This window comes from Canis lupus, chromosome 3 (genome assembly GCF_011100685.1).
Source record: "Canis lupus familiaris isolate Mischka breed German Shepherd chromosome 3, alternate assembly UU_Cfam_GSD_1.0, whole genome shotgun sequence".
Classification (NCBI taxonomy): Eukaryota; Metazoa; Chordata; class Mammalia; order Carnivora; family Canidae; genus Canis; species Canis lupus.
The window spans coordinates 41052847-41080140 of NC_049224.1; the positions used below are offsets into that span (position 1 = coordinate 41052847).

General features: G+C 43.1%; 1 protein-coding gene across 1 annotated transcript in view; it reads left to right on the forward strand.

Moving 5' to 3' along the window:
• ADAMTS17 (ADAM metallopeptidase with thrombospondin type 1 motif 17) overlaps window positions 1-27294 on the forward strand; it is a 338281-nt gene that overhangs the window by 66777 nt on the left and 244210 nt on the right. Inside the window, exons 5-7 of the mRNA XM_038532673.1 lie at window positions 8859-8942; window positions 9850-10007; window positions 17807-17850. Of these exons, the coding sequence (XP_038388601.1) occupies window positions 8859-8942; window positions 9850-10007; window positions 17807-17850 (286 nt within the window). The remainder of the gene's footprint in view (window positions 1-8858; window positions 8943-9849; window positions 10008-17806; window positions 17851-27294) is intronic.

A 27294-nucleotide genomic window follows, 5' to 3' on the forward strand; every position in this document is an offset into this window, starting at 1 on the left:
GTAAAAAACCTATGCATAATATTAGCAAACCAAATTCAACAGCATATTAAAAGGATTATATACCATGACAAAGTGAGGTATGCCCAGAATGCAGGTATGGTTCAACATACAAAAATCATTCAATGTAATAAACCATATTAACATAACAAAGGGAAGAAACACATAATCATTTCAATTGATTTAGAAAAATAATTTGATAAGATTCAATACCTTTCCATATGATAAATATCCCAAAAACTAGGAATAGAAATAACACCTCAACATCATGAAAGACATATATGAAAACTCCATAGTGAACATCATACTCAAGGGTGAAAACCTGTAAGTTTTTCTTCTAAGATGAAGAACAAAGCAAGGATGCTTGCTTTTACCACTTCTATTGAACATAATACTGATAGCCTAGCCAAAGCAATTAGACAAAAGAAAAAGCATCCAAATAGGAAAGGAAAAAGTAAAATTATCTCTAGTCACAGATGATGTGATCTTATATGTGGAAAATCCTAAAACTTCCTCCCCTCAAATTTTAGAATGGGATAATTCAGCAGAGTAGCAGTATATAAAGCCACCACACAGAGATCAGTTGAGTTCTATACCTAACAAAGAACAACCCCAAAATGCAAGAAAACCATTTCACTGGCATTAGCATCAAAAACAAATACTTAATAGTTAACTTAATAAAAGAAATGAAAGACTTGTACACTAAAAACTACAAAATATTAGTGAAAGAAATTTAAGAAAATGGAGAGGAATGGAAAGACATCCACATTCATGGGTTGGAAGACTTCTTAATTAAGATGTCACCACTACTACCCAGAGCAGTTTGCAGATTCAGTGCAGTCTCTAGCAAAGTCTCAACAATATTTGTCTTTGCAGAAATAAATTCATCCTAAAATGTTCATGGAATCTCGAGGTACCTTGAGTAGCCAAAATAACCTTGAGAAAGAACTGAGTTGGAGGACTCTACACTTCTTGATTTCAAAATTTACTACAAAGCTATAGTAATCAAAACACTTTGGTGCTGGGATACAAGCAAATATAGAGTGAGCTTAGAAATAAACCCCGACATATATGGTCAAATGATTTTCAACAGAGGTGCCAAGATCATTCTATGAGGAGAAGTGTTTGTCTTTTCAACAAATGGTGTTGGGAAAATTAGATATTCACATAAAAAAGAATGATGTTGGACCTTTACCTAATAGAATATACAACAATTATCTTGAAATGGATTAAAGACTTGAACATATAAGCGCTGAAACTATAAAATCCCTAGAGGAAAACACAGAGAAAAAACTTCGTGACATTGGATTTGGCAGTGACTTCTTGGCTATGATACCAAGGCATAGGCAACAAAAGAAGAAATAGGTAAATTGGACTTCATCAAATTTATTTATATTTTTTAAAGATTTATTTACTCATGAGAGATATGTAGAGAGGGGCAAAGACATAGGCGGAGGGAGAAGCAAGCTCCCATGGGGAGCCTGATGAGAGGGACTCGATCCCAGGATCCTGGAATCACAACTTAAGCCAAAGGCAAATGCTCAAACACTGAGCCACCCAGGCATCCCTGGACTTCATCAAATTAAAAAACTTTTGTGCATAAAAGGACACTATCCGCAGAGTAAAAAGGCAACTCGTAAAATGAGAGAAAATACTTACAAATACATATTTTATAATATCTAGGATATAGAGAACTAAAACGCAACAACAAAAGAAACCAAACTGATTTAAAAATTGGCAAAAGCACTTGAAGCATTTCGCCAAAGAAGATCTGGAAGTGGCCATTAAGTACTAGAAAAGATGCTCAATGTCACTGATGATCAGGGAAATGTGGATCAAAACCATAATAGGACTTCACTACCATTAGGATATTTATTATTGATATTTATTTACCTATCTCTCGTAGAGTTGACACATAATATGACATTAGTTTCAAGAGTACAACATGGTGATTCAATAACTGAGTTATGCTCACCAAAAGTGTAGCTACCATCTGTCACCATACTATCATGATACCAGAGACTGTGTTCCTTCTGCTGTACCTTTCATCACTATGGCTTGTTCGTTCCCCTAACTGGAAGCCTGTATCTCTTACTGCCTTTCAACCATTTTGGTTAGGATGCTATAATTTAAAAGTTCATATAATAGCAAGTTGAGTGGATGTAGAGAAATCAAACCCTCGTGCTGTGTTGATAGAACTGTAAAATGGTTCAGCCCTTATGGAAAACAGACTGGTAGTTTAATATATATATATATATATATATATATATATATATATATATATATATATATAATAGAATTACCATGTCATCTACCAGTTCTACTTCTGAGTATACACTCAAGGGAAATTCAGGCTATAAACAGATATTTGTACACCCACGTTCATAGCACAATTGTTCATAATAACCAAGAGGAGGAGCAACCCAAGTGTCCATGGATGGATAAATGGATAAGCAGAGTGTGGTTCATACATACTATGGAATATTAACCTTAAAAAGGATGGAAATTCAGACATATACTATAGCGTGGATGAACCTTGAAGATACTCTGCTAAGTGAAATAAGCTGGGCACAAAAGGACAAATGCTGTATGATTCCACTTACATGAAGTCCCTGGAGTAGTCAAATTCATAGAGACAAAGTAGAATGGGGACTGCCAGGCCTGGTGGAGGGGGAATGGGGAGTTACTGTTTAATGGGTGCAGAGTTTCGGTTTTGCAAAACAAATGAATTCTGTCGATGGATAGTCGTGATCATTGTACAATAATGTGAATGCATTTAACGCTACTGAGCCTATACTTAAAAGTGTTTAAGATGGTAAATTTTATATTCTATGTATTTACTATAATTAAAAATAAGTCAAAAAGAGGCTCACCCAGTAATTCTATTCAGCTATATTTCTATGGCACCTTCTAGGGTCTGGGGTGAGAATAGGGACGATGGCCGGTCCCATTCCCATGGAACTCATGCAGTGGGACCAACAGACAGTGTTCCCCACACAAATCAGTAAAATTTGTGTGCAAATTTTATCAACTGCTATACAAAGCTCCAGGCACTAGCAAGTGGACGAGGTGGTCAGGGACACCTCCACAAGAAGCAATGCTCCACCTAGAAGGGATGAGGCACTAAAGAGCTAGACAGTGGGGGTCAAGATGGCATTTGGGAGGCACAGAAAGAGGTGGTTTCTGCTGGGTGATGGGAAAGGGGCGCAGTGAGAGGTGTGCCAGCTGGCCAGCCTCACAGTCTCCTAGGCCAGGGAGGGGAGAGTGGGCTTCAGTACCGCCTGCCTGTGTGAGCAGATGCTACCGCAGAGGGGTAAGCAGAAGAAGGGCATGCCCTGACTTGTGTTAAGGAAAAAAAAAAAAAAAAACCCTCTGCTTGACACTAGGAGGGAAAAGCCACTGGCAAACTGGATCTTAAAGCTGGCAGTGGGCTACAGAGTGGTCCTCTGGACTTGGCTTTGTCCATTTTCCAAATGAGCTGTTGTGCCTTTTTACATATGTATCTTGGTTTTCCTGTGGTTGGGGGTGGCAGTGACACAGGAGCAGGCATATTTTAAAGAACCAATTGCAGATGGAAACAGGTGGCGTTGACCCCAGAACCCCTGGGTTTGGGCAGCCAAATTGGAAAACAGGGCCACTTGACAGATCTTTGGTTGTTTGTAGCTTCCTTAACAACCATGGAGTGAAATGAAAACGTGAACTGTTCCAGGCAAGTTCTTTTTGAAGAAAAAATGACATCAATTTTATTCAATTACCATGCAAAACAGACAACACGCCTCGCTGTGGTGCCCAGAGAAACCATCAGAATGTTAGAGTACTCACTGGCTCCCACATGCCAGCAGCCATCCAGAAGAAGCCTCCAGGGGGATTGTAAAATGCAGGTGGCCAGGCCCACCCCCAGGCTCCCTGACTCAGTGGTTCTGGAGTGGGCTCCAGAATGTATTTCCGGCAAATGCCCAGGTGACTTTGGTGCTGCTGCTTCAGGAACCCCACTCGGGGGGCACTGTGCTAGAGAGTAATTTCCTGTAGGGGGCTCTGAAATGGGGACCAAATATGATTTGAATCCCTGTCTGTCCCAGGAGAGGCCCCGAATAGCACAGGTAGGTGGTGCTCTTGTGAAACCCTGCATGGGCACCCTGAACAGCTCCTCCCCCACATGTCACTTGCTTCTTCTCTGGCCCTGTCCAGAGTCCCCAAGTTGCCCAGCCAGGAGAGCTGCGTTGTGCTGCTGGCAGCAGGTCCACCCAGCTTGGCCCCCAGGCTGCCAAGGAAATGTGACAAATGCAGCCAGGGCTCTGAACACTTGCCAGGACGCAGCCAGAGCTGGACGCCGGAGACAAAATTTCCAGACAATTGGCCGTGCTGTTCCTTGCCCAACCAGGTGTCTCCCTAAACATCATATGGCTGCCACCTCCAGGACTTCTCCTGAGCATGAATTTCCATGGGAAAAAAAGATGAGGAGACTTTGTTACATGTCTTTGGGGCCTGCTGCTTTGTGTTTGTGGCTGTCGTCAGATTTTCATCTGGCTTGTGTGGCTTGGCTCTGGGCTGCCAGGGAGATCCTTGTGCATCTGCCCTGCTCTGTGCTCTGCCCAGCTTTGTGGGAACGTGGTATGGCTCACGTCAGGTGACGAGGTGCTCTAGCCATGGTCAGGCTCCCAGATCTGCTTTCCTGGAAGTGAGCACCCTAGGTATCTGTCACAGGGAAATGCCTGCCTTCAGGCTCATAGAGAATGTTGCTAGAGCATGAAGCTTCTTTCCAAAAATTAATTCAAAGAATTCTGATTGCAGTAAGATACACATTAAATTTATCGTCTTAACCATTTGTAAGTGTACAGTTCAGTATAAGTATATTCACATTGTTGTGCAACCAGTCTCTTGCAGAACTGAAACTCTGTACCCATCTCCCAGCCCCAGAAGCATGAAGCCTTGTCTCCCCTCCATCTCACATCTGTCTTGAGCACTTGCCCCAAGAGAAGTGACTGAGTCTTTGGGGTAGTGGTTGAATAGAATGCACAGAACTATCCTCAGCTGAGCGAGGAGGAAATGGAAGTTTTCTGACCAGGGAGATTGTTCCTATAGTTTTTCCTTCCTGAAATTTGCACCTTTTAACATGAGTTCTTGATGCTGCTTTTATGTGGCATGTCACAATAACCACTGAAGAGTGCTTTATTGTGTTATTCCTTGAAACCTTTAAACAATATCCTTTAACATCCCTGGCTGATGTTGATGTTCTAGGCTATAACTAAATTGTACCTTGAAATCCTGTATGACTTGACGTTTCTCCCTCAGAACTGCGGCAGATTTTCATTCTTCCTATTTTTCATGTTTTGAATTGAGGTTTTCCAGTTTGGGCCCAATCCTACTGCTGAATATTTTTGGAAAAATTTGAGTCGCAGCCATTGGGTGGTTCTCAAAATATCAAAACAAGGAAAAAGTTATGTGTTTTCCCCTTCTTCACCCAGGTTTGGGGAGAGGTAATTAAGACATGACTTCAGAATTGGCTTACAGATAGTCCAGTGTAAAAAAAAAAAAAAAAAAAAAGAAAGAAAAAAGAAAAAAAATGATTACTATTTTGTTTGTGGGGGGAAAAATTGGAGGAGGTATGGAGTAAGAACAGAACAACTAAATGTGTTCTGTTTTTCCTTGTGGGAAAGAATATTAAGTTACACAAAGATTTTCTTTTGCTTTAATAATGGTTTTAAAAGAGTAAGATCCCAGCAATGACACAGCTAATTCCTTTGTCACACAGATGCTGAAACATTGTGCGTGCCTGGCTTCTGACGTTTGTATGCCAGACTCTGTGTCCAGCTTCACATGGCCTGAATTAACTGTGGCTACACTGTCTGCTTTGGTTGTTGCTTTATGTTGTTGCTGATGGACTGAGGAACACAGTGCCAACTGGAGAAAATCTTAATGCCCCTGCTGGAAATTCTCCCTTGTAGATTGTGTCTGTCAGGAAAAAAAAAAAAAAAAAGTAGACAATTCAAAAAGAAGTGAAAGAAGTCAGAGGAAAATAAATACTGTATGATCTCATTTTTATGTGGAGTCTAAAAAGGCTGAACCCATAGATACAGAGAAGAGTTTGCTTATGGAGTGGGTAATGGATGAAGGGGGTCAAAAGCTATAAACTTCAGTTTTAAGTCTTGGGGATGTAATGTATAGTACGGTGACTATAGTTAATAATACTATGTCATATGTTTGAAAGTTCCTCACAAGAGAACAATTGTAACTATGCCAGGGGATGAGTGTTAACTTATTGTGGTAATCATCTCACAGTATATACATATGTCAAATCACGTTGTACACCTAAAAATAACACAATGTTATATATCAATAGTATCTCAATAAAACTATAAAAAAATAAAGAAACAACCAGGACACAGTGAAGCTGAAATATTTCCCGATGTGTTCAAAAGACTCTTATCCGTGTTCTCTCTATATCTTCTACTACCACCTACACGATCTATCCCATTATACCCTGCTTTGTCCATATTATAGGAAAGGGATCCAGGGATCCTCACATTCAGTAGGCTCTTCCCATCCATGTCAACTTTGATTCTTCTGCCTTGTTTGAGATTTCCTATCTCTCTTCCCCTTGAAATGCTTTCCTTTGATGTTTTTGATATTGAAATCTTTATAATTGAGTTCTACCAATGATAGGTAGACAAATCCTCTTTTGTTATTATAACTCTGTCTCCATGATGCACTTCCCTAAACTCATTAGAATAAGTTTAGGGAATGGTCTTTTTTTTGGGTGGGGGGGATGGTCTTACTGCTGGAGAAGCCTGGATATGAATTGGGGTCATAGTTAACTGGCTGTGGGTCTTGAGCAGGTGGCTTTCTCTTGATGAGCAGAAGGTAGTGGACACACTGACCTTGACTGGTTATGATGAGGGATAGAGGTGACACAGGCTGGTACATGGCAGATGGCCGCAGGCATTGAGCTCCCCCTTGCCCTATTTAAAGTCCCCTTCAACCTCCTACACAAGAACCCAGAATGGGAGTTTTGAGTTTTCTGTCAGGATTATTTAATATCCATTGCTTCTTTTGGAAACTGATGTCCTATGCCTTTTTATTTTTAAACAACTGATTTCCATCTTAGCTTTGTGTATATATGCACACTTGTGTGTATGATTCCAGAATTGTCGATCATATGCATATTTCTTTTGGGAATTCATATTTATGGGAGCTTTTTGAGACTTTCTTTTTTTTAAGATTTATTTATTTCAGAAAGAGAGCATGGGGGGAAGGGCAAATGGAGAGGGAAAAAGAATCCTCAGGGAGATTCCTCCCTGAGCATGGAGCCTGATGCAGGGTTCGATCTCACCACTCTGAGATCATGACCTGAGTTGAAATCAAGAGTCGGAAGCTCAACTGACTGAGCCCCTCAGAAAGCCTTTTAAATAAAATCTGGATCATATTTCTCACATATCTATATATATATATTTTTAATTCCAGTGAGACTTTATGAACATTGAAAATTAAATTTCATATAATTATTCTTTCTTCAGGTTTTTTTTGTACTGGAACAATGCAAGCTGTTTTTTAAAATAATTTTCAAATGAATATAATTTTTAATTAATATAATTTCTATTTTATGATTTATTTATAAACATTTATATTTTATTCATTTGTATTTTATATTTTAGATTCATAGAAAATTGGAACAAATAGTATCAAGAGTTCCCATATACAATTTCTCCTCTTAGTAATATCTTACAATACCATGGTATCACTAATGAACTAATATTGATGTATTATTATTTTTATTGAAGCATAATTAATATACAATGTTATATTTCAGGTGTACAGCATATTGATTCAATAATGCTATACATTATTCAGTGCTCCCCATAAGGATAGTCACCATCTGTCACCAAATAATGTTATTATGATCTTATTGACTATATTTCCTATACTGTACTTTTTGTCTCTATGATTTATTTATTTTATAACTGTAGGTTTATACCTCTTCATCCCCTTTGTCACTCATCTTCCCCACGCCTCTCCCACGTTCTCTGAATTTAAGAGTCTATTTTTGTTTGCTTATTTTGTTTTTTTAGATTCCACATATAAATGAAATCAGGTGGTATTTGTCTTTGACTTTTTTCACTTAGCATACTACTTTCTAGGCTCATCCCTAGTCACAAAGGGCAAGATCTCATTCTTTTTAATGGCTGAGTAATGTTCCATTGTGTGTGTGTGTGTGTGTGTGTGTGTGTGTGTGTGTATTTACACACACTACATCTTTATCCATTCATCTATCAGTTGACACTTGGGTTACTTCCATATCTTCTTGGCTATTGAAATAATACTGAAATAAACATAGGTACATTTATCTTTTCAAATTAGTGTTTTCATTTTCTTTGGGTAAATACCCAGTGGTGGAATTACTGGATCATATGGTATTCTATTCTTAATTTTTGAAGGACCCTCCATACTGTTTTCCACAGTGGCTGTACCAATTTACATTCCCACCAACATGAGGCTTCCTTTTCTTCCACATCCTTGCCAATATTTATTATTTCTGGTCTTTTTGATACCAGTCATCCTGATAGGTGTAAGGTCATATCTCATTGTGGTTTTCATATGCATTTCCCTGATGATTGAGTATCTTTCCATGTGTCTGTTGGCCATCTGTAGGTCATCTTTGAAAAAATATATGTTCAGGTCCTCTGCCTACTGGATAATTTTTTTGGCATTCTGACAGATGATTATTAACCAAAACCCATAGTTTACTCAGATGTCCTTAGTTTTTACCCAACATCTTCCTCTGTTCCAGGATCCCATCCAGGACACCAGTGTATCTTTCTTAATTTTTACATTTACATCATTATTTCTTTGTTTTCTCTTGACAGGTGTACAATATGTTTCAGCACCAGAGCCTTGGAAGTAAGGTGAACATTCAAGTTACCAAACTCGTCCTGCTACGACAACGGCCTGTAAGTCCAAACAGGCACCCTCTAGGGCTTACAGATGATGTAGCTGGCCTTCAAGTCTCCTAGTTGCCATTGAGTGCTCAGGAGAAGTGCTGGTGGTTGTCAGTCTTGTCTGCTCTCCAGGGCTTTGCAGATGGCAACAGTGTGCCCTGGACCAGGCACTGGAGACATCCAGTGGGAGGAAGTGGGTACTGTTACTAGAAGCTTGGTGTGCACGTGATCATGTTGGAATCTCAAGGGAACCCTGAGCAGTGGACCTGTGTGCACCCTTCTGACACTCTGGCACATCTCACCTGTGCAAATCTGGATGTTGAGGTCTCAGGAAACCCAGGGCTACTCTTCTGGAGCTATCTCCCAGCATCAGGCAAAATTTGGATTCATTGTAGCATTGTTTTCTGATTTTTGAGTTGAGTGCATTCTCATGTGATCATGTTGCCTACGGAGTTGGGCAATGAATTTGAAAATGAGGGACTGGTGCTTGGTTGGGTACATACAGCCCAACCAAAAAGAATATTTTTCTTAAATAGTCTTCATTTTTTTAAAAATTTTATTTATTTATTTATGAGAGACACAGAGAAAGAGGCAGAGACATAGGTAGAGGGAAAAGCAGGCTCCCCCTGGGGAGCCTAATGCAGGACATGATCCCAGGACACCAGGATCATGACCTGATCAACCACTGAGCCACCCAGATGCCCCCATAGTCTTCATTTAAACTTACAAATAAGGCCTGGCCTCTCTCTGGGTCTCTGCCCCGTTCTACCCACATTAGGGTTGTATTTGGGAGAAGCACATCACTGAATGATGTCCCAGTGAGCAGCTGCCTCTGCACTAATGTTCTAAATATAAACTCCAGCTTCCTTGGTGTTTGCTTTTTTTAACTACTCCTTCCCCAATCCCCAATTTGTTTTAGGCCAAGTTGTCCATTGGGCACCATGGCGAGCGGTCCCTGGAGAGCTTTTGTCACTGGCAGAATGAGGAGTATGGAGGAGCACGGTACCTTGGCAATAATCAGGTTCCAGGAGGGAAGGATGATACACCCCCCGTGGATGCGGCTGTGTTTGTTACCAGGTAAAGCTGGATTTGGTCTGTAACTGCAAAGATGACAGGAAAAAGACATGTTCCTCTTTGCAGAGGAAAATAAGGCAGTTTGCTAGAAATTCAGGCTTGGAAATCAGACCTTGGGCCAGCTCTCTGAGCCTTGGCATCCTCATCAGTAAGATGAGGATAAGTGACAATACCTAACCCTGAGTTCTGAGGATTCAGTGAGCACAGTAAGCACTTTTCACAATGCCCAACCCAAAGTAAGGACACAAATTGTTAGCCATAATTGTTTTTGTTGTTGTCATTAATATAAAAGCAGCAAAATCCTGGTTACCCAAGAGTCTTAAAACGTCCAAGAAAATTCATCTACTCCTTCTCCCTGGCACCATATATAACGCTCACTGGGAATGAGCTAACCTGTGTTGGAGGCTGCCTCCTACCTGGCTTAAGCGTACTATTGGAGGGTGAATGGATACTCCTAGTTTCCTGTGAGAGGGAGTCCACAAAGGCACACTTGTGCTGTGCTGGCCCCATCCTTGGGGCCCTCCTGGGACATGAGCAGGAGGCAGAGATGCCTGGGGAATTCACATGGAGGTTCTGGTGCAAGTAAGGTAGCTGAGCTTTCTAGATAACAGAGCTGGACTTTTCCAGACTGAGAGGGAAGCCGGGGGCCTGGTGGTGGGCAACAGAAACCAAAGACAGCCTTCCATACAGGCAGCCGCAATGTGATCTCAGCTGGCCAGGGCTGCAGAAACAAAGTACAGCAGACTGGGTGGCTTAAAACAACAGAAATGTATTCTTTCATTTTTTTGGAGGCCAGGAGTCCAAGATCAAGGTGTGGGCAGGGTTGTACTCTCTCTGAAGGCTCTAGGATAGGATCCTTGCTTCCTTCTTCCTAATTTCCAGGAGTTGCCTACAATCTTTGGCATCCCTTGTCTTGTAGATGCATGGTTCCAACCTCTCCTGTGCTGTCATGTTGTCCTGTAGCTGTCTCCTTCTGTCCCCATTTCCTTCTTCTCATAAGGACACTGGTGCTTGAATTAGGGCCCAGCTTAGCCCACTATGAGCTCCTCTTAACTTGCTTATACCTGCACTGACCCTCTTTCCAAATAAAATCGCATTCACAGGTACCAGGCACTTGACTTGGACTTGAACCTATCTTTTTGGGGAACACAGTCTACAACAGATATGGATGTGGCTCTTTCATTTTTCCCTTATGTCTCAAACGTCTCTGAGACATTTGACTTGCTTGAAGTTGATAGATTTTGCTAGAAAAACTGATTTGCTTGGGTTGCTTTACTTCCACAGTGTAAGTAGAATGCATTGTGTTCATACCAGAACCCCCCCTTTACAAAATAGGCAGAAGTGTTTCTCGATAATTTCATCTGTTAAATTAAAATACCAAAATGTTATTAGACTTGCTATGCTGTCAACTTTGAATTTTAAGGAATTTTTAAAATTAAGGAAATGACTTCTCAAATTAGATATTTTCTTTTTTTTCCTGAGTTCAGAGATGAAGTTATAGGAGGGAAGTATTTACCATTCTGGTAGCTTGAGACAGCCTGCCCCTCTAAGAGGGGCCAGAAAGGCTCCCTGGTGTATCTCTTGAGCCCTGGCCCAGTGACATCCCAGAGCTAACTGGGGAAGATCTGAACCCTCATCCCCAGGCACCTGGCAATGCAACTGCCTAACTTTCTCCTCTTAAATAAACTCAGAACATGTGCATTGCTACCACTAGACACCAGATACCTCATCACCCTTGTGAGTGATTCATCAGTTTCCAAACCTAAGGGGTTAAAATATGATATGTAGCACACTGATCCCTTAAGAGAGCATTTGCTGCTCTTACAGGATGTGATTAAATGTATAATGGGACATTTAAGAAGAGATCTGTTCAATAATTCTAATTGCCTGCAATCTGGCTGGTGCGCTACCAAGGCACCAAGGACTAACGATGATCGGGAGCCAGTTCTTGCTTTGGATCTGGGTTTGCTTACCCCAGGGAGTGCTGCGAACCCCTTGGTACCACCTTCTCCAGAGGCTCTGGCACCATGTGCTCACTGGCCAGAGGTTGTCATTGCTCTAGGCACTTTGAAGTGGTTTTGGAGACCTGTGGGCCTTTCTGAAAGCATCCTCAGGATTACAGTTTTGAGATGATAGGTAGCACCCTTTGAGAGTGGATTAGATTTGGAGAACAGCGAAGTTTCCTTGGGAGCCATGTCTGTGTATGGCTGTAAATTCACACGACTAATTATCCAAATGCTAATTAAGTGAGGTCCTAAAGAAGAGGCCTTAAATAACATCATCTTTGGAATATACAACTAAACTTCCAGGATCACTACTTTGAAAGTGGTTCATATCAAAACTACATAAAATATACAAATTCTGGCATTTGTGAGATCTTTCACTATGTAGTCCACTATGTAGTCTCTTTCCTGCAGTTTCATTCCTTGTCTGGGTCAAGGATGTGCTTGGTTTGGGAAATGAGTAGCCCCCCACCCCTTTATTTTTCAGAGGCAATAAGTGTTACTGAAATCAGTGTTGACAAAGCTTCTGGATTAGCCTTTTCACAAAGCACCATCAGCAGATGTGAATGCACCCTCAGCCTGAGAAGGCTGCCAATTAGGCTTTCTGGCTTTCTTTTCTGCTTCCCACCTCCAACAAACTTATTTACTGTACTGGAAATATATTGTGTAAAAATGTCAGGGTTTTTTTTTTGTTTTTTTTTTTTTTTTACATCTCACACATTAGGTTACATTAGGTTTGGGCTACTACCAAAAACAAGATAAAGTAATGAGTGTTGTCAGGATGTGGAGAAATTGGACCCCTTGTGCACTGTTGGTGGGAACGTGAAATGGTGCAGCTGCCATGGAAAATAGTATGGAGGTTCCCCCAGAATATTAAATGCAGAATTACCATATGCTCCAGCAATCCTACTTCTGAGTATAAACCCAAAGACATTAATTGGAAGGAGGGCTTCTTTTTTTTTTTTTTTTTTGAAGATTTTATTTATTTATTCATGAGAGAGACAGGAGAGAGGCAGAGACATAGGCAGAGGGAGAAGCAGGCTCCCTGCAGGGAACCCAATGTGGGACTCGATCCTGGGACTCAAGGATCATAACCTGAGCTGAAGGCAGGTGCTTTAACCACTGAGCCACCCAGGTGTCCGAGACAGAGGGTTTCAAGAGATATTTGTGTACCTGTGTTCTCAGAAGCATGACTCATAAGCTAAAATATAGAAGCAATCCAAGTGTCCTTTGATGGATGAATGGCTAAACAAAATTCGGTCTATGCATACAACGGAATATTATTCAGCCTTATAGAGGAAAGACATCTTGTCATCTTGTCACAGGCCACAACATGGATGGACCTAGAGAACATTATGCTAAATGAAATACACCAGTCACAGAATGACAAATATGGTCTGATTCCACTTACATGAGACCTCTAGAGTTAAGTTCATAGGGACAGGATGTAGAGCTGAAGAGAAGAGAGTAGGGAGTTAGTGTTTAATGGATAGAGTTTCAGTTTTGCAAGATGTAAAGTGTTCTGGACATTTGGTTGCCCAACATTATAAATGCATTTGACATCACTGAACTGTATGCTTAAAAATGTTTGAGATAGAGAGTTCTATGGTATGTGTATTTTATCACAATACAAACAATCTGAAAATTTTTCTAGTTCAGCACTTAGGGGAGCAGGGGTGGTCCCAAATGCATGGGAGTAGTTCTGAGTACAAGTGCTAGGGTGGGGGGTGTCTGGTGGCCCCAAGGAGCAAGGTTCCTTCTGCTGCAGGTAGAGCCAAGCAAAGGCCTCCTGTATCTCCATTACCTGAGGCCAGCCCAGGAGCTGGGGTTCTTTCTCAGTTTCACACTGACATCTAATGTGGTACCTGAGCGATCATCCTTCCTCCCACCTGCCACTGCGGAGTTGCTGGGTCGAATCGGCCAGTGCCTGGCTCCCTGTCTGGGTCCTCAGAGCTGGGAAGTTGAAGACCTCCCAGAAGTATGGGGGAGGCAGCACCGGAGTTGGGGCTGGGAGCCGAGTTGGCTGAGAGGCATTGTTTAATAATTAGAGGCTGAGAGTTGCAGTCTGCTAGGTTAGGATAATAACGGGCTGATATTTTCACATGGAAACTGAGTGTGAGACAGCTGCTGCTCTTAAGAAGCAGCTCCTTCCTCTTGGAATAATCTGAGCTGAGAGTCTAATCACAGGCTGCATGGGCCGGGAGGGGTCTAGGGGCCCGTGTCCCCTGCTCCTGGGACTGAGACTGGTCAGTGCAAGGATTTCTTTCTTTCTTCCCCACCCCCTCTTATGGGCCGTGGCTGAGCCCAAGAACACATTCTTCTGGACACCCCCCAGCCCTACAGTTGGCCAGCCACAGAGTGGTGAGCATGACATCATGTCCAGCAGAAGCTGCTGAGCCAGAAGCCACAGAAGCTGGCTTTCTTGCAACTACAACTATGTCTGGGGCTAGAAAACACCTTGGAATGGACTGAGTCTGGGGACCACATGGGACTCACACAGAGGACTGGGGTCCAGGGTGCTTCAGCACCTGGCACAGCTTTGCCTTTGGCTCTGCGTCTCCTGTAGGAAGCCATGAGAGTGGGATTTCACCCCCAAACCCAGGTCTGTGCTCCTAAGGGGCACCTAGAGCAAGCATGCAGGGCCAGCTCAGAGCTCAGCAATAGGTACCCCCAGCCCTCCCTCCACCTTCCCCTTCCCCTCCATGTCACTCTGTCCTGCTCCCCAGAATGGTCTTCTCTTTGGCCTCTGAGCAAGGGGGAAGGGGTCTCATACCTTGCTCATGGTGAGAGCTCAGTGAGTAGCTGGACCATCGAATTACATTTTCTCAGGTTTCCAGACATGGGGGAGATGAGGCCACTGGGAAGCTTGCAGAGCACATTGAAAGTAGCCTGGAAATGTATGTCTGTCAGTAATAAAGAAGCCACTTTTTATTAAGCCCCAATTGTATGCCAGGCAATAAGTTATGCACAAGATTAGCTAAGTAAATTGTGGGGCCTGGTGCAGAATGGAAATGTGGGACCCCATGTTAAAAAGACTTTCAAGATGGCAATAGTTGATGGGTTTGGGGGATGGGAAGCTTGGCTCTCCCCTCTGTGAGCAGACCACACTTCTCCCACTTCCTCAGGAGAAGCAATGGATGATATTGCAGGGTCTATCATTCGAGACCATCTATTTCCCTTCAGGGGAGCCATGGGATGAGAGAACACACGGTGCTCCTGTCAGCCAGCAGGGCTGACTTTCTCCAAGAGGGGGCCTGTGAAGTGGGCACCATCTTTGACTAAGTTCTGTTCACTTAACTGTGGGACTGATGGTCACATGGCATTCTCCTTTTGCCCAGGCTTTAGTTGTGCTCACTCTGGGAAACCCTAGAGCAAGGCATGGGGCCAGCTTGATCCGTGTGTGTGTATGTGTGTGTGTGTGTGTGTGTGTGAGAGAGAGAGAGAGAGAGAGATGTTTGAAACATTCAAACAGGAGGGATGTCAGATCAAGAGTGTTGAGTTAGAGTCAGGTAGATGCCAGAGCAGTGAGCATATGTATGTCCCTAATTTTATTTGTTTGGTTTTCTGTCTGCCACTGCTTTTTCCTTGCTACCCTCTATTGCCTGTTAATTAGTCTTTTAAAAGGTCATCTCTCAAATATTTATTTTAATTCCAATTAGTTAACATACAGTGTTACATTAGTTTTAGGTGTACCAACAGTGATTCAGCACTTTTATTTATTTTATTTTTAAGATTTTTTTTTTATTCATGAGAGAGAGAGAGAGAGAGAGAGGCAGGGACACAGGCAGAGGGAGAAGCAGGCTCCATGCAGGGAGCCCGATGCAGGATTCGATCCCGGGACTCTAGGATCACGCCCTGGGCTGAAGGCAGGTGCCCAACCACTGAGCCACTGGGGGATCCCTGATTTAGCACGTTTATACATCATCCAGTGCTCATCACAAGTGCCCTCCTTAGTCCCCATCACCTATTTCACTCATCCCCTTACATCTCCTTTGGTAACCATCAATTCTCTATATATGAGTCTGTTTGTTGGTTTGTCTTTTGCCCTTTGAGCATTTCTTTTGCTTCTTAAATTCCACATATGAGTGGGATCATATGGTATTTGTCTTTCTCTGACCTATTTAGCTTTGCATTATACTCTCTACCTCAATCCACATCATTGCAAATGGCAAGATTTCTTTTTTGACTAATATTCCATTTAGTTCTTGTGATTTTGGAGTGGGATTGTGACAAGAGTACAGTTCTCCCCCCCCCCCCCCCAACTGTGGGATTCTTGAAAGCTTCTGTTTTCCTTCTGTTAAAATGGCCTTATAATTGGTTATCAAGACATACAGGTTTGTTATGAAAAAATTCAAACTTGCAATAAGTAGAACCTAGATGAGTTGCTGACCTCTGTGGGTTGCTGACAGACTCGCCCCCAGTCCTCCTCAGTGTTTCTCTGGCTAGTTTCAGGGCCACACTTTCAGAGCCACCCCATCCTCTCCTCTGGGCTTGCAGCACCCAGTTCTGTACATTGGGACCCCAAGTAGAATCTGTGGTCTGAGTAGGCAGGTGGAATCTTTGACAAACTTCAAGTGAGCCATTTCCCTGGGAGCCCACATAGTGTTGTGAGGCAACAGGTGTGGGTCACATTCTAGAGGTAGATACAACAGGACATGCTGTTTGTTGGCATCAGATTGACATTGAAGGATAAGGAAAGATGACTCTCTACAGTTAGGTTAGGAGAGTAACCCAGGCCTTCTCTGTGAACGGCAGGTCAGATCCTTTCCTGAGAAGAGATTCTGACAGAGGGTAGGGGAGGACAGAGTCTCAGAAAGAGCAAAGGTGGCCCAACTGGGACCTGTCATTTTCTTTGACAACTTGGCTTAGTGCTGACCTAAGTGTCTGGCTGGCTCCATCTTCCTTCCCAGAAGAACTTTCAAAGTAAAATGAGAAGTGGCTTCAGAACACAGCTTTTAAACCTGAAGGAGTTTAAGGGAGTGGGCACTTTCTGTCATCTCCCCATGAGCCCCCATGAGTAGATGAGCATGGGACCCTGGGGTGGGGTGGGGGGACCAGGCCAGTGCTCTCCTCACCCGGTTCCAGGCAGCCAGTGATCTGCTCAGCCTGAGCATCATCATCACCATCATCAGTGATGATTCTCATCACTCTGGGAATGCTCTGGTTTTGGAAAAGAAGGTCCCAGAGCCGAGTGGGTAGAGGCCATAGTGAACCCCTTATACTGGCAGAACTGGGGCTGGACCAGCTTTTGAGCATATTTGCTCTTCACACACAGCCACAGCCCCCTCCCAAGGGATCCTAGGAAGCTTTAAAGGATATGACTTAAAGAAATTACTTTTTGTTATCTTCTCCTCTAAGTGCTACATGGTCACTTCAGCATCTAAAAAACCCGTCGCTGCCCACATAGAGTAGCTTGGGGAAGTCACTATAGTTTGACGATATTGAAGAATAATTGGCTCTGATGCATGACTTGCAAACATCTTCCAGAACTTTTGCAGTTGTTGGAGGGAGCCCTCCCAGCAACAGAATGTTAGGTGGAGTAGTTTAGCTATGAAAGGAGGGCTGTTAGGTGGGGTCATGGGCCTACCAGTTGGGAACATGAATGGGTTAATCTTGACAAATGACTAGTTGTTCTTTGCTATAAGCTATGACAGCTGAAGCAGTAACATTGCTATGTGCAGGATGACCAATCAAGCTTAACCGACAATGTTTTCTTCTCCTAGTCTTGGAGGATATTACATACACCTGACCATGTCTGGGTTTTGTTTTTTTTGTTTTTTTTTTTTGTTTTTTTTTTAGGACCGATTTCTGCGTACACAAAGATGAACCATGTGACACGGTTGGTAAGTTTAGAAGCAGAATAATAATTTACGGGGCTGCTGAACCCTGTGATAATCTGGAGACCTGGTAACACTTCCAGTCTGGAGGAGCATATTCTCAAACTCTGCCTTTCCTGTTGCCTCTTTTCTTATAATTTTTTTCTTTGACCTCTTTGACTTCAATTTTTAATCCCCCCTGGATACATATTGAGGTTGCTTAGGGTAGAGGACATCAAGACAGATACTTAATAAGGAAGATAGGAAAAGTTAAACCAGGGGGGGCACCTCCAGGCTGCCTCAAGGTGATGGTGGTTGGAGCCACATTAGGTTCTGAGCCTCTTGGTCACTCATGCAGGACGGGGGATCCCACTGAGTTACACAGTTGTCATGAGACCAGAACTTCCAGGTTTATTCTCACGTTTGCCGATGATCATTACCAAGTGTCCAAAGAGGTAAAGTGGGACTGTATGGGTGTGAAGCTGGTCTCTACCCTAGCCTGGGCACCAGGCTCATTGTTTTCTGGTCACATGGTTCTGACACCAACATGCAGCACTGGCAAGGCACATTTTCCTTCTTCCCTTTCCTTCTCTTCTCTACCTTCACTTCCTCCCCCGGCTTTTCCCTGTTTGCCATCTTCCCTCCTCTCCTGTCCTTATTGGTATCTAGCTTGTTCTTGACATGTCATAGGTTTCCAATTAAAACCAGTCTTTGGGGGATGCCTGGGTGGCTCAGCAGTTGAGTGCTTGCGTTTGGCCCAGGGCATGATCCTGGAGTCCTGGGATCGAGTCCCCATGTCAGATTCTCTGCAAGGAGCCTGCTTCTCCCTCTGCCTATGTCTCTGCCTCTCTCTCTCTCTCTCTCTGTCTGTCTCTCATGAATAAATAAATAAAATCTTTAAAAAAAAAAAAAAGGAACCAATTTTTGGGCATAGGTATGGAGTCCTTGGTTAACAGAGAAAACATGAAGATGAATTCCAGTGTTGATTACTATGGCATGAACCTTTATTTGCCAGGAGGTTGAAATAATAGCACCACCAAGAGCAAGATTCTGAATATAATGTGCCTAGAAGTGCAGGCAAACGATATGGGATTGACAAATAAATATTATTGTAGGATTTAAATGTTTAAAAACCTGTGCTTCCTAAGGAGTTCTAGCAGTGGACTAATCCTGAGCCCTCACTCTGGCTCGGCTACTTACGAGCCAGGTGGTGGCCTTGAGTTCATCTCCTTAAAACAATCATTTTGCACTAGGTGACTTAAAAGGCCCTTCAAAATCTAGTACAATGATAGCTAGCATTCATGGCACATCAAAGAGCTTACAAGATGATTTTATTTTTTTTGTATTCTATTTCATCCATCCCCTAAATAAATGTGAGAGACGAGCATCAGAAACCAGCCAATCGGTGCTCCATTACCTGGGGGCTGTCTCCATAAAGGACTCACTACACTACTGAAAAAATGTGAAATGAGCTTCAACGTGAGTGATATGGGCTTCACCTGTCGAAGTCTGGCTTGGGGCTAGGCCAGCACATGTCGATCTCTAGCAATTGACAGAGCTGCAAAAGTGGGTATTGTCTCTAGGAGTGGCCACTCCTTCCTGGTGTTCGCAAGTCAGCTTTTCTACTTGAGCTGGGGAGGCACCTTCCAAGGCCATGCTCACCCCTGAGGGGACACTGCCCCATCCCATTGCCCAAGCCTGTATGCCTTCCCTGGAAGACTGTACCTGCCAGAGCCATACTCTGCCCTTCCGTCCTGTGTCCTTTGGTGCCTGGTACAGGGCTTGTAAGGCCCAGTCACCACTGTTAATTGAATGAACGAACGAATCAATGAATGAATGCAGATGAAGGAATTCCAGCATTTCGGAACACTCAGCATTTTATCACATGGCTTTATTCCATGTGAGGTATAGCTGGCTTTTATTTCCTTTTGAATGTATATCTTTCCTATCAACCATTCATTGTGATTATGTACTCTATTTCAGATCCCCTGTTGAAGAGCAGACCGCTAGTTCTGTCTTCTTTCTTTCTCCTACATGACATCACCTTGCTACTTATATTCACCTGCTGGGGCTACTATGACAAAATACCATAGGCTGGGTGGCTTAAGCAACAGAACTTTATCGTCTCACGGTTTTAGAGATGGGAAGTCCAATATCAGGGTATCGGCCCAGGCAGTTTTTCCTGAGGCTTCACCCCATGACATGCAGATACCTCCTTTCTCCTTGTGTCTTCACATGGTCTTCCCTGGGTGTGTCTCTGTCCTGAGCACTCTTCTTACAAGGACAACAGTCAGATTAGCACCCTACACTCATGACCCCATTTAACCTTAAGTATCTTTTTAAATATTCTGTCTCTAAATACATTGACATCAGAGGTTAGCACTCTGACATACGAATTTTGAGGAGAGTGGAGCACAATTCAGTTCATAACACACTCCTCTTTAGATACTTTGTGCACTGCTGTGGAAATCTTATGTCCTTGCATGACCTCCCAGGTGTGTGTGTCTCATTTCCTCCACAAAATCTTTTAATTGCATGGACCAGCTGTAATCGTTCTTTATATGACAGCTGGTTAGCTCAGCCCTGTCTCATACTTCCTTATTGCATACTCTTTCCAATACCTCAGTGATTTTCAGCTTTTATGAAGGAAATGAATCCCTTCCTTAAAAAAAAAAAAAAAAAAAAAAAAAAAAAAAATTTACATGGTGCTTTGGTTTTAACATGTCATAATTTATTAGTACTTACTATCAAGTCAATTAATAAAAACCATGGTGATTCCATGAAGAGAAAATTTTGAAAGCTAGGGTTATAGAAGTCTCATCCAATTTATTTCTGTGGGTTTTTTTTTTTTTTTTTTTACTTTTTATTTTGCAGTAATTATAGAATCTCTGAAAGTTGCCAAAGAAGTTCAGAGAAGACTCTTAACACCTATCACCCCACTTTCTCACATGGTTGCATCTTATACAACCATAGTGGATTTCCAAAACCCGGAAATTGATTGGCACAGTATGATGAGCTACACTACAGATCTACTCAGGTTTCACTGGTTTTTGCATGAACTCGTTTCAGGGTATGTTTTTACATATGGTTCTATGCCATTTTATTGCATATGTAGAGTCATCCAACCACTAGGACAGTCAGGAGCAGAACTGGTCCATCACCTCCAAGTAGCTCCCTTGGGCTGCTCCTGTGAAATCTCCTTCTCCCTCCCCTTCCCTAACTCCTGGCTACCATGTATCTGTATTCCAACTCTATAATTTTGTCATTCCAGCATCCAATTTATTTCCATATTTGTTTTGATTCCACAGAATGGAAAAATAATCTGAATCACATAGATATGTTGTTGCCAGTGCTAAGAGATTCTGAACAGCTGCCTTCAAATCTCAGGGTCAAGCTCTAGCAGGAGGGGCTATGTCCCCAGTTTTGCAGAAAATGAGATAAAATGCCACCTTGGGAAACCAAGGAAGCTTGGGGATTGCCAGGGTTTTATAATTTGGCACATAATAGTGTTTTCTGTTTGTTTTCTTGGTTTGATTAGGGTATAATTTATATACAGTAAAGGGTATAAATCTTGGTGGATTTTTAATTTATGCCTGTGTTGGTTTTGTTTTTAGTGTGTTTATCTCCTATTTATTGAAATAGTTTTAAAGCAGCATTTTGAATTCTGTTTTAACCTATTTTTTTAAATGGTGGTTAAAAAATATGTAACAAAATTTATACATGAAATTGTAACCATTTTTAAGTGTAGAGTTCAATGACATTAAGTACATCCACGCTGCTGCATAATCCTATGCCAGTACCCTCAAAATCACTACTCAAATGAAGGTATGGAATGTCATTGGCCTCTTACAAAGGTTCCTTCATGCCCTCTCCCAGCCACTATCCTCCTCAAAGGTAACTTGCTGTTGTAAACGTTTTAATTACTGTCTTAAAAAGTAGCTTAACATAGATTTCAAAGTTAAATTTGAATGGGTGCTGCCCATGAGGGTGGAAGATCTGGTTGGAACACAGCACCCTAGGCACCCTCAGAGAGTGAGGCCACAGACACTATGCAGAGGTCAGCAGCGGGGCCTGTGGGGAATGGCCTCCATCTGCCCTGACAGCCAACTGCTTCTCACTGGTCACTGGCTCCCAGTCCTGCCTAGGTCATGTGGCCTACAGCTGCAGCTCCTCAACCCACCTGCACAGGGGGTGATGGAAGGTCTGGCTCTTTTGCCTTCTATGGCGGCGGAGTGGGGGTGGGGGGGCCTACGGACACAATAGTACTTTCCACAACAATGCATGGGAAGGAGTTCTCCAAAGAGAGGGTCAGTGTGCTTTAGCCAGGGGGAAGGATGGGTGTTAGACATTCCACAGCCACCAGTGTCCACTACATCCCTGACCCTTTAGTAAATATTGAAATATGAGAAACCAACATATCTGCAGCATACTATCTGGGCACATTACAGGGGTCCTACTGATGTAGGCAAGGAGTCTTCCATGGCACTAACTCAAAGGTGGTCCTGACTATAGATAGTGAGAGGCCTCATTAAGCTCCACCACTCTGGGTAAGAGCTGGCCTGCACAAATGAGTAAACACACTTTTAAACAATTGTACCTAATGGACCCTCCCTCCCAGCTCTGTCAGTTTGGGCCACTATGGAAGCAGAATGGATAGCACCACAGGGGTTCTGCTGATCTTCACCCCGGAGGACACACACAAGAGAAAAGGCAATGCTTAAGGCAGAAGGTTCTGGAAAAACAGCTTCACTGCTAAGAGAAGCAGCTGCCCCCTCACTAGGTGATCTCTACTTTGCACATTTGAGACCTTGCCTTTGTGGGGGTGTAGGCTTTTCTTCCATTGAATTGCTTCATCCTGAGTCATTTGCTTTCCTGCCACCATCCTAAGGAAAAAGCTGTCCTAGATGAGACAGTGTGAAGAGGCGAGATCTATGGGAGCCATTCACATTCCTCTTCCTGACACACACCTCTGGGCCTCTGTAGGTAGTACGTGAGCACCCTGGATGACCAGACATCTCAGTTACGTGGCATCTGTCCTTTTCCCACACTTAGCTATAAACTGAGCTGTGCCAATTTCTTTTTTTTTTTTTTTAACAACTCTACTCAAGCTTCATGAATTTAGTTCTTTAGTTCTAATTATTGGGATTTATATTTTTCCTTGCTCTCATTTTTTTAATTAATGGAAGAGCCTGTTTCCCCCCGCTGCTGCCAAGCCAAGGGATGTGATATGTGATAATTCTGCCCAAAGGACAATAGAAATGCTAAGCGACTTTGTGAAATATTTCACACAGAAGGCCAGGGAGATGCCGCTGAGGAGCTCTGACACTGGTCCAGGTGCTAGAGCCCTGCTGCCCTGGACTGAGGGCCAATGGCTGTCTCTGAACTTGAGTGGGTCCTGTGTGACCCACGGCACTGGTGCTGAGCTCCCTCATAGGTCTGAGCAGTCCAGTGGGGGCTTCATGCATGTGGCCACTGACTCCACATAGCAGCTCTGTCAGGGAGGGAGGAAGCAAGGGAAGGAGCATCACCCACCAAGATGAAGGTTTTTAGGAATGACATATCTGATTTGGAAGTCTGTTTCAGGCCAGCCATCATGGGACCACAGAAGGAATATTTGCTGGGGAACCAGTGAGAGATGAGGGACAGTGGGACTAGTGTCCTAACTGCACTTGTTGGATTTTTATTAAATAATAGTGTCAAGGAGGGGGAGCTCTGAACTATGTCCTGTCCAATTAGGGCTTAAGCAAAAAAGTCTTACTACTTTGTGTGTATAAAAACATCAAAATCTATCCCCCTGGCTGTATATGATGATCTCCACATTCATCACTCTGGAGGACCTTTGGTTATTCCAGTCCTGGTGCTATGGCTGAAAAACTGTGTAGATCATTTTGGGGAATTTCCTTCAGAGTGCACACTTTTTTTGTGTGTCTTCGTGGTGTTAGTAAATCTTCATTCTGTGAGGGTGGTTTTGAACTGTAGAGGATCATAGGTTCTGTTTGCTGAATGAGGCTGGAAAGTACTTTTTGAGATAAAAATACAAGAGTTTTGCTAGTGAGACTAACCTTTGGTTTTGCTTGCTTTATTTTGTTATTCCTTGTGACCTTACAGAAGTGAGCGTTCAGTTTTGCTTCAGAATTATTTGTCAGAAGTAGTCTCAGATGTTTGTCCCTGAAGGACAATTATCCCATTGAGTGAACAAGTTCTGACATGTCTTCCTTCTAACCCCACCTCATGCTTGGCACAGCACATGCTGCTTCAGGGCCAGGTGTACCCACATTATGTCCTTTGTGTCTACTCTGAGAGACTTCCAGAAGAGAAGGCTTAACAATCAATGATCTGTTAGTTGTCCTAAATCAGATGACCTGAGGTCTTCAGCAAGTTCATCTGTTTTTCAGAAGTTATTTTGGTATTTATAGTTAGGATCTTGACCATGATCTGTGATTTTTGTGAGGTTTTATGAAAGGTTTCAATTTTGGAAATCAAATATGCATGCATCTAGCAATCAGGGACTCAGACTGTTTGGGGAAGTGCTGTCTTCTCATGCAATCAAAAAAGAAAAAAAAAAATAGGCCATCCTCCTAAGAGAGTTAGGAAAATTGCCTTCTGTTAACTTTGGGCCTTTGGTCCTTACAAACTCAGCTTGATTTCTCACCTAACATAAATTAGCTGGGAAAGCTAAATAATATATACTTCAATAAGCTGGCTTCTTCCCTCACCTATTCAGCTTCAAATGTAGGTTTAGAGTATTTTCTCAAAAAGGATGAGTTGTGTCTGGATGTTGGAGAGTGTCTTCTAAAAGACCTTTGTAAGAGCTGCCATGCCTAAGGAGAGCAGAAGCTGGCAAGCACAGGACAGCCCTGGGGGGAGTTTCCTGCCTATTTCCCACTGTATGGCTGTCCTGTGGCATGACTTGAAGATAGTGACTGAAGAGAATGAATGAATGAGGGGGCACCTGGGTGGCTCAGTTGGTTAAGTGTCTGCCTTCAGCTCAGGTCATGATCCCAGGGTCATGGGATCAAGCTCCAAATTGGGCTCCGTGCTCCATGGGGAGTCTATTTCTCCCTCTACCTCTCCCCTCTGCTTGTGTGCTCTGTTTCTCTCTCAAATAAATTAAAATATTTTTTAAAAAGATGAATTTGTATGTGCGTGTACATACATATGTACATACATACCCTGACATACACAAATGCCTAAGTGCATGCACCTATGGTGGAAGTGTTAGTAAGTGTGCATACTTCCTGTACCTTCAAGTTTAGAGGGGCTTCCTTTGGGCTCACAAAATTCTGTAAGCTCTCTAGAAGGGAGCTGCCCTGAGAAGGCCTGCCTGCCCTGGTGACAACACAAGAACCCAGGGCAGAAGGTTTCTGTTTGGGACTTGGCAGGAAATCCCCACTGAAACCAGTTGCTGCAGGGGACCAAATTCAACTTTTCTTCTTCCTCGTGCCAGGGTCATATTTAAGGTTATATAATAGCAAAATGCATTTTAAAATGGTGAAAATACATGGGTATGTTTTGCATTGGGTATGCTTCTGCCAGCCCTTTGGAGAGTGCAACTCTATTTATTCTGGAACTATACAGAGACCAAGGAAACACAGAGCCATGCTTGATTGCCTTTTGGGCTGGAAAGACAGGGCTGGATAAAAGAGCCTGGCCCCTGCAGGGTTTCCAGTGGTGGGCCTTCAAATGTAGGCTTTGGAGTTCCCTTCTATGTTCGGTTCAGAAAGTGGATACCTCATGAAGAGGTATCCCCAAGGTTGCTGATTAGTACCTTTTCAGATTCTGTGCTCAGGTGGCCTGAAGGGGACTCTGACACAGATGTCGTTCCAGTGGAAGTGGCCCTGTGCACAAGGTGGTGGTGACATTGGTGACAGGCCATAGCCGGCCACCCTGTCATTGATCATGAGCCTCAGTATGATGTGGACCGAGGCCATCTGTCTTCATGTCTCCGTCATTCCCCCCGTCTTCCCATTCCTCATGGCCAGGGGAGTGCTTTATGATTAGCTTGGAATGAAGTGGGATGCTTTGCCTCATTGCATGGCTATCCCTCCAGTCTTGCAATTCTCAGCGGTTCCGACCTTTTATTAGCTTTGTTAGAAACAACAACGAGAAACCCTCCTTGAATGGGGGCAAGGATAGGGAATAGAATCGTAAACAGGAAACTAGGTCCTTGCGAGATGCCTTTTGTGTAATTGTGAGTTCTTAAGCACTCTTGGAACCTGTGTGCTTCCTGAGTGTTGAGAGTCTGAGGAGTGGGCAGAAGTCAGGGGGCACTGGGTTTGCATCTGCCGCTGGTCCAGTGAGAACAAAGAATCAGAGAAGTGCTCCCACCACTGCTCTCTTTACAGTGTGACCCTCATGGTGATCCCATTACCACTCCTAAAGCCCCATCATCTCCACAGTGAACACTGAACCACCCTCAGGAGCCGTGCTTGGCTTAGTGCAGTGGTCTGAGCGTTGGCCTTGCAGCTAGATGTGCATTCAAGTCCTACCTCCACCACTGTCCTTGTGTGAGTCATCTAAAATCTCCAGCTCTGTTTTCTCATCTGTGAAGTGGGAATATTACTCAGGGTTATTTTGAAGGTTAAATGAGATAATTGGTCACATCTATTAGGATGGCTGTTGCCCAAAAGAACCCCAGAAAATATAAGTGATGGGAAGGATGTGGAGGAAGAGGAGCCCTTGTGTACCGCTGAGGGGGAAGGTACGGTTCATCTGCTATGGAAAACAGTATGGTGGTTCCTCAAAATATCATCTAGGAATTCCTTTTTTTTTTTTTTTTTTTTTTTATTGGTGTTCAATTTACTAACATACAGAATAACACCCAGTGCCCGTCACCCATTCACTCCCACCCCCCGCCCTCCTCCCCTTCTACCACCCCTAGTTCGTTTCCCAGAGTTAGCAGTCTTTATGTTCTGTCTCCCTTTCTGATATTTCCCACACATTTCTTCTCCCTTCCCTTATTTTCCCTTTCACTATTATTTATATTCCCCAAATGAATGAGAACATATAATGTTTGTCCTTCTCCAATTGACTTACTTCACTCAGCATAATACCCTCCAGCTCCATCCACGTTGAAGCAAATGGTGGGTATTTGTCATTTCTAATAGCTGAGTAATATTCCATTGTATACATAAACCACATCTTCTTTATCCATTCATCTTTCGTTGGACACCGAGGCTCCTTCCACAGTTTGGCTATCGTGGCCATTGCTGCTAGAAACATCGGGGTGCAGGTGTCCCGGCGTTTCATTGCATTTGTATCTTTGGGGTAAATCCCCAACAGTGCAATTGCTGGGTCGTAGGGCAGGTATATTTTTAACTGTTTGAGGAACCTCCACACAGTTTTCCAGAGTGGCTGCACCAGTTCACATTCCCACCAACAGTGTAAGAGGGTTCCCTTTTCTCCACATCCTCTCCAACATTTGTTGTTTCCTGCCTTGTTAATTTTTCCCATTCTCACTGGTGTGAGGTG